The sequence below is a fragment of the Haplochromis burtoni genome, unplaced genomic scaffold, assembly GCF_018398535.1.
Source record: "Haplochromis burtoni strain Fernald_Lab_line unplaced genomic scaffold, NCSU_Asbu1 Contig_1888, whole genome shotgun sequence".
NCBI lineage: Eukaryota > Metazoa > Chordata > Actinopteri > Cichliformes > Cichlidae > Haplochromis > Haplochromis burtoni.
This window is the reverse complement of record NW_024584249.1, coordinates 1-8,082: the sequence shown is the minus strand read 5'-3', so window position 1 is coordinate 8,082 and position 8,082 is coordinate 1. Positions and strand designations below refer to the sequence as shown.

The following is an 8,082-nucleotide window of genomic DNA, read 5'->3' as shown; positions in this document are numbered from 1 at the left end:
ATTTGGCTTACCACGATTACTATATTCTTCCTCAGTCAAACAGCAGCACTCATGCAAATGTTTTGCCCCCTGAGCTCCAGGTGCTGTGCCAAAAAGTGATCGTCGGGCAGAAAGTGATTGCCGCCCGCGGGAGCGCGCGCTGCTGCTTAAAGCTGCAGCGCCCCGATTACTTACATAGGCAGATACTTCCGTACAACTGATATAAGGTGCGGTAAGCTGAAGACAGCTTCAGCTGTCTGTTTGTTGAAAAATAGTAACGTGGCCGCACCGCGTTTTTTTGTTAGTAACGGTAACGGCGTTTTAACGATAGAAATAGTAACTCATTAGATTACTCATTACTGAAAAAAGTAACGCTGTTAGTAACGCTGTTACTGCTCATAATTCATATTTTACAAGTGGAAAAATGTCTCAAAGCAGAAAAAAGAACAAAACAACTGATCAACTGGTTAGATTAACTGCTGTGATATTCTGCAGATTCTGTTCACACAACATTTGAAAACACAGCTGGCTGAAGCAAAATTAAAATTGTACTGACCTCATTTTACTGAGGCAGTGTACAAAGATGAGACAGGCCCTGATTAAGAATAACACTAGTGAGATGCATGCTACAACACTACACAGAGTGTAGAGACTGTTAATAATGATGATTTCTGAAAGAAACTGGGGGCATTTGCATGTTGGACATTGATCTAAATGTTGATCTAAATGTTGATCTAAATGTACTGGGGTACATTTAGATCAACAACTGAATCTATTTTTTAGCAGTGTACAGACAGAGAGGGACATTCAATAACAAGAGACCAAAAACTGGACCTTGCATGAAGTCAATGTAATATAAACATGATAAGTTGGTGAATTTGAGCAAAATACATAAATAAATAAAACCCTGTGCCGATCATTAGTGAGTCAAATTAGTCTTGAAAGGATAAAAACCTCAGTCCTCTTCTGTGGCACCTGGTGGCCAAAAATATGAAGAGCAGCTTGAATCTACAACTTGTACTGAACAGCTTAATTATGATTGCCCTTTCTACATACTGAATAAAGTGTAAGTATTAGATTTTTAAAAAATATTGTTTGCTAGTTTATAAATAATTCTTCTCCCAGCTCCAGTTATTGCTAACTTCGTAGTTAAGTCATCTTGCTTTTGGGGATTTTTCTATCTGTGTGCATCTCTGTAATGTTTTTTATTGAGAACCTTTGGCAGCTAGGTCAGCCATAAAACTTTGCATATTTTGAATGTGATTTGGTTAACTTGAATGACTAAGCACTCAGTGGATATCTTGGGATACTTGTAGATAAGTCACTAACCAAATTTAATCCATCCATCTTCTTTTGCTTATCCAGGGACTGTCACCAATCAAATTTAATGAGCAGGAGAAAAAATTGTACATGTGAGGACAAGAAATGACAAAAAAAGAAGACATTAACAAAAAAAAGACACCCTTCCCCCATAATCGTTTATTTACAATATTGTATTTGGTGAAAATGTTCTGATTGTTCACGCACACATTGTTGTAAAATAATGTGTGCGCCAGTCTCCAACGAGACATAGCGCTGGAAGAGTAGTTATTCTCCGTTACACCACAAGAGGGAGTATCTCCTGAAATGAGCAGCTGAAGTGGGAGTAAACGAGCCAGGCCACTCACCTAATGCAGTGCGCCTAACAAAAGCTGTGTGAAAGTGTGTACAAGCGTGTAACAATATACTACTATGGCTATATATTTGCACTTAAGCAGATAAAAATAGTAAATAACTTGACCTTGGTCTTAAGATAAGTCCACATGGTTGCAGGGAATGTAGGAAAGTTGGCTGTTAATTCCCATCATGTGTGGTTACTGTATATTTATTGTTAGCAATGTAGATTAGCCATGAAGCTACCAGTTAGCAGCTAGAGCTAATTTGCCAGTTTGTGTGAAAACCTCGTGGCACTGTGGTTGATGTCTACCTGTACTGGACTGTAATCACAGTTAATTCAGACCTGGGAATCAGACTTTTGTTTAGGGTTATTTCGTTTATGCTACTGTAAGAAGTATTGGTGTTTTGAGTTTGAAACAAGCCAGGCCACTCACCATAATACAGTGCGCCTAATAAAAGCTATGTCAGATGGTGTACAAGTGTATAAAAATATCTATATATTTGCAGAAGTTACAGTAAAGGCGGACTCACAACGCTATGCTGGTTTCAATTCCTTTTAATCTAAGTCTGCAACATACAACAAGAATTGCATTTTACAGAATTCTTCATGTGAAAGTTATCCATGTTTTGTTTGTGTAACACAAAGTCACTCATAATGTGACCTCTGCTAAATGTAGCAATGTAGTTTTCATCTGTTGTTTGCAAAGTTAAACAACCAACTGGGCAAAGATCTAAGGCTTCATAGGGTCCATAGCGCAGTGCTATCTGGGTCTAGATAATTAAATACATACTAATTAGAAGTCTTCACGATTAAAGAAGAATAACAACTATGCTGCATTATTCTTTTAATCCTGATGCTGCTGAAGGCCTTTTTAAAGCTTCTTTAAATAACTGAATTGTTGTAGTTTTAATTGAGTTCATTTGATTGATATTTCTGTTTTATTAAAGTGATTTGTTTCTTTTTATTTTTGAATCAGTTCATTTACTGAATCCTCTTTAAGATTGTTTTATTTCATTGCTGAAGCATTATTAAGCTGCAAATAATTGTTTTCATAGGACAGACTTGTAAATTATTTATTTATGTATTTTTATGATCAGTGACTTTTTAGTAGAATATGCTGTGCAATCAGTTTGTGTGGTGGTTCTCAAAGTAAGTTTCAATACAGTTTAACCTCTGGGGGGTCCTAGAAAAATGCATACACTATTGGGCTTAGAGCCACAAATCAACCACGCCATGAAAAGTGCTATAAAATATCTATATATTAATATTTTTTCCACTTTAAATTAGCCAATCTTTTAGACCTACTTCTCCTTGAAATATTCATATCAAGTTTTAATTACATTTCGCGGATTTTAACCCTTTATATCCCGGTTTCGTCACATGGCCGCACTGTTTTTTTAGCCCCAAAAAACAAAGAAATCAAATATTTCCCAAAAGATACAATTCCAAGGCCCGGACTCCCGAGTACCACCAACATTCGGAAGATGGCCCATTATTTGGTTGTAATGACCGTGGAATGGGAAATAGCGTTTATAATGGGTTTCAATGGGGCACAAATCGACCACTAGGACCAATAGTGTAAGTTTATCTGTAGCTCAGCCACTGAAGCTAATTTAAGGGAGTCAGACTGGAATTTTGAAATATATGTAACCAGACTTTTTTTTGGAAAAGTTGGCTATATTCCGTTCAACACAGTGCAAATGGCGTGTATACGAACAATGAAAAATGGCACAAATCGACCCAAGACCACCCAGAGGTTAAGTACAGATTAACTGTGATGGATATTTTAGATATATACGTATAATTATGTACACATGTTAACAATGACATGCCTGTACCGTGATTGAAGCCTTTAATCTTCGATGATTATTCCTCTTCCTCCTCCGCTCTCTCTCTGTCTCTCTGTCTCTCTCTCTCTCTCTCTCTCTCTCTCTCTGCTCTCTCTCTGTCTCTCTCTCTCTCTCGTCTCTGCCTTTCTCCTTCTCTCTCATCATAGTATGTCTCTGGCTCATTCCTATCAGTACTGGGCTATCTGTCGCTCTTTTTAAAGTTGTATCTGTTAGGATGAACAACATCTAATTATATGGAGCATTAATAATCATCTGTGCTATAGTAGATATTAAGCAGTCCCCTTGATCACTCACCAGGAAGTTAGATGCTGCATAAAACTGTGTTATCTTTAGTCAATTATAGTGAAGTCGTTTATATAGATAATAGCGTGTCATTTTAAGAAGGCGTGCTATTTTTTTTCATCAGCTAAGAGAAAAAGACCAAAGCGATCAGTGGTGCCACAAAGCATACAAGGATGGTACTTGTTGATTTGCCAGCAGTTGTGCTGCTGGGCTTTGATCCTGTTGTTGTGCCAGCAGTTGTGCTGCTGGGCTTTGATGCTGTTGTTGTGCCAGCAGTTGTGCTGCTGGGCTTTGATGCTGTTGTTGTGCCAGCAGTTGTAGTACTGGGCTGTGACGCTGTTGTTGTGCCAGCAGTTGTGCTGCTGGGCTGTGATGCTGTTGTTGTATCACTGTTGCAGAGGTCACCCTGGCAGCAGCTGACTTCTCCTCCAATGATTCCTGAGAGCTGTGCAGTTTGTGTGTTTGAACAAATCATCTTGGAGGCGCAGCCCTTTACTTTAGTAGTTTCCCCTCCTGCATTCACTGAGAAAACAAAAATTATTCTACTGTGCTGCAAGTTTTAAAAAAGGAATCACTGAATATTCCTCTAAGCAGAAAATAAACATACAGAAACTTAATGTTCTAGGCCTGCTACCTGCTGCTGAGATGCAGTAGTCCTCATTTCTGTTGCAGGTTAGAGTTTTGGTGCAGTCATTTCCATCACATTGCGAGCATTTTTTCCCATTTGGCGAGGGTATGCTCCAATCTATGAAGCACAAATATATATGTCCTATTTGTTTCCTTATTTTATCAAAGTGCCAAAAAACATCAGATATGCAAATACTGGATGCTTTACAGTTTTTTACAGTCGCTAACAAGCGTTTGTCCAAACAGTTGTCACATTTGCAAAACTCTAAACACAATTAGCACAGGATCGGTCTGTTGTGGCCATACCATTCACACATTTCATGTCGTGTTCACCCAATATGCAGTCAGTGAACACATTTCCACAATGCTTACATTTTCTTAACAGACAAGTTATACCTCCCAACAAAACTATGGACTGTTCTTGTAGTATCTACGAATGTTAACACACAACATCCCACAATAGCAAAAACAATATTCCAAACCGTAGATACAGTATAAAAACCTCTGCCCCTGCAATGATATCAGTACAAAAACAATATCAATATCAAAAATATATCTCAGCTGTAAACAAACAAACAATTGAATAATTGACACACAGCTGATTTATGTTGGGTAAATTGGGCCAACCACACCTTCTTCCATTCTGGCTTAGACTCAGTGGGGTTCATAAGGCAAGACCTTGAGGAGTGATGTTTTTGGAAACAAAAAAAAGACAAACACTGTAATGTCTGGTCGAGGAGGAGTAAGAGCAAGGGGCCCAGAGAGAAGAGCAGGCCCAAGGAGAGGGCAAGGTATAGGTGTAAGAATGCGTGGTGGTGGCATTCCAAGGGCTGCAAGAACAGTAGTCAGTGATGAAATCCGTGCCACTATCATTGACCATGTAATCAACCATGGTCTTTCTGTTGTTTTTTTGTTCAGAATGCTCTTGTGTGTTCCATGGATATTTTGTTCACTGTAAGCAATACTGTGACACTTTCTCTGTCCTATCATACCGTGTTTCTACTGTACCTCCTGTAGTAAACAGTAAAGACACAGAAACTTGTTTGCTTTTTACTGGAATGCTTTTGAATGTGAACATTACTGTACATGTGGACATGCAGTTACCAACCAAGACATTTCTGGTGTCAAAATGGTGGATTGCATGTTTCGCATGCACATACCTGTAAAACTGAAACATAAAAGTCTATGCAGTTTTTGTAATGTCAATAATAGCCAGTATTTTGACACCTGGTGTACTTTGATTGACTGCATGTACCTTGTGAAGTGAAGACAAGTGTTATTCTTTGACAGACTAATTTCATTTTGAGTCAGATTTATAGTGTTTTTGTACAGTTAGTGTGTGCAGAGAAAGATGTGTTCTAATTTTGAAATGAGGAGTTAGTATATATTTAACAGAGTGTATTTTTGGGAAGGATATTATCCATTTGGCCAATTGTGTTTTGTAGGTGTGGGTCTGTGTTAAGAGTTTAGAAAAAGTATCTGAAGTATGGGTAGGCGCTTGTTAGCGACTGTAAAAAACTGTAATCCTCATCCATCAGGAGAACTCAGTGATTGAGAAAAAATTAATTTTCCTAAACCTGGCTCACTTTGTAACTTCTTCCACAATATTAATAAAATCTACTTATTTATCACAACAGGAAATACTATTTCAAAATACCAAGAAACATGTTGTAAATTACCAGGGACATCTTGAGAGTTGCACAGATCAGATGTGCAACACTTGCTGTTAATTACAACTTGGGCAAATCCAAAGTTGACTGAGCCACTGAAGCACTGATCAGGCGTAACACAAGTTCTCCCCATAAATTTAAATTCTGAACCACCTGAAACCAAAGAGGAACCATTGTAAACTCGGTCACTTCAAAAAATAATAGAAGAACTATAAAATACCATTTTACCCATATTTGAAATCATTCTGACTGAACCACACTGAGTATTGGATGGACATTCTTTTGTTGTCTCATTGCAGCTTCCAGATGGTCCTGGTATGCATTCATAACATTCCAATGGACATGCTGATAAAAGACATTTAAATAAGGAGTTAAATCAACTTTTCTTGCATTAACCGTATGGACAAATCCTGAAACTCCAACTAAAATAAATAGATTCAAACAAAGGGCTAAAAGTACAATAAATAGTACAATCATTTGTAGGAAGTAGACACATTTTTTGCTGGGTTGTAAATAACATGATGTAAAAGCAATAAAAAAAAGTTTCATTGAAATTACAGAACTTTCTTTAAAATGTTAAAGAACAGATAACCAAGGAAAAACTTGCTTTTAGGGAGCAGCAGGATCCCAAGGATCAGCGCAAGGATCTGCATTCTGTGATGGTCAGATAGAAGTGAAATTTAGTTTAGTTTCTGTTCAGGTTGTAAGTAATTCTTATTGGGGGGAGTGGTTTCTCTCTCACTCTGACCACCACTTAACCCTTCCTTTGACAGTGAAAGAACCTGACAATCAAATTTTTTTATTTGCATAGCAAATATTAGCCTTTGTTAAATTTGTAAATAAATTATCTTATTGGTAAACCTTGCATTTCACACACTTTTGGTTATTTGAATTTCTGAACTTTTTAGACATGCTTCTGAGATCCTGTGAAAGCTGGTAAAACTGAAGCATAGTTGCCGTCAGTCTCTATTTAAAAGAGAAGGCTAGTCCAACAATAACACTTTGCATGCTTTGAATATGATTTGGTTAACTTCAATGACTGACTACCTTCTGGAAAAGCCACTAATGAAATGTATTCAATTAAAATCCAGGTACAAAACTCTTGTGCAAATATACTGTACAAATATTACTAGTCTACTAGTAGAATTGCATTCTATTAGACTAGTTGCACATTGCAGATTGCACTCACTGCTGCCACTGCTGTATAAAAGTAAATGGAAGGAGAGAGACCCCTTCCTCTACACTGGAAATTTTGCACTTGTTCCACAGTGTTATGACCTGGCTCAAAAGCAACAACATAAATAGGGAAACTAACACCAGAATTTCACAGGGAAGAGGGTGTAACACACAGGGATTAGACATGGTTTCTGTGGGAGCTCAATGGGTAAAGATGTTTATGATGGCTTTGTCCTGTTTTTTAACAGGTTATATGAATGGTTATATGAATAAAATGACAGACTATATTATTCTAAATGTGAAAATGAGTTTATAATGTTTACCAGTGTTTCTCAATGATAATAGTATTTGGCTGCGGAGTTTTGAAACCATGGTGGAGAAGGCAGGGTGTCCTCTATAGCCGGGATCAGGAAAAACAGTGGGTATGTTCCTGACCCTAAACAACATGCTAAGATTAATATATTTTTGATTCAATACACGAGAAGCAACTTTAGTTTTACCTTATGAGAAGAAGCATTTTCTGTAACCTGCAAATTGTCCTCCCCAACAAATTGACCTCGGTTGACAGATAGTCCTGCTCCTGTACTGGGAAGATATTGTATCTAGCATGGATAATGTTTCTGAGAATAAATCACGTGTTATGGGATGAGAAAAAGGTGTGGCCTGCCTGCTGAAGCAGCTCAGAAGTGCTGCTTTGTTTACAGCAGTGGTTCTCAAACTTTTCACAATGAGTACCACCTCATAAAACATATGGCTCCCTACCCATATGGAAAAGAGATATATATAAATCTTATAAAGTTTCTATCTGTCTTGTGTGAAACTTGTATGAAAAGCATACAAG

The 8,082-nt window shown here is 37.6% G+C and overlaps 1 protein-coding gene across 2 annotated transcripts; it reads right to left on the bottom strand.

Moving 5' to 3' along the window:
* Window positions 1–3,875: 3,875 nt before the first annotated feature.
* Window positions 3,876–7,866, bottom strand: LOC121813541 (phospholipase A2 inhibitor and Ly6/PLAUR domain-containing protein-like). Of its 2 annotated transcripts, none has more exons than XM_042217371.1 (6): window positions 7,742–7,866; window positions 6,673–6,719; window positions 6,294–6,410; window positions 6,075–6,218; window positions 4,376–4,513; window positions 3,876–4,290 (listed from the first exon to the last, which is right to left on the bottom strand). In XM_042217371.1, the coding sequence occupies exons 1-6, from the start codon at window positions 7,756–7,758 to the stop codon at window positions 3,893–3,895; spliced, it is 861 nt and encodes a 286-aa protein (XP_042073305.1). In that variant the 5' UTR covers window positions 7,759–7,866; the 3' UTR covers window positions 3,876–3,892. The 2 variants fall into 2 exon arrangements, with proteins under 2 accessions (XP_042073305.1, XP_042073306.1); XM_042217372.1 differs by having other exon boundaries at window positions 4,403–4,513; window positions 7,742–7,854.
* Between the last annotated feature and the right edge of the window lie 216 nt (window positions 7,867–8,082).

Coding starts and splice junctions, on each gene's coding strand:
- LOC121813541 (XM_042217371.1), bottom strand. Junction 6,219..6,293: donor CAGAATGATTTCAAATATGG/GTAAAATGGTAT, acceptor CTTTGGTTTCAG/GTGGTTCAGAATTTAAATTT. Junction 4,291..4,375: donor GCCTAGAACATTAAGTTTCT/GTATGTTTATTT, acceptor TTGTTTTCTCAG/TGAATGCAGGAGGGGAAACT.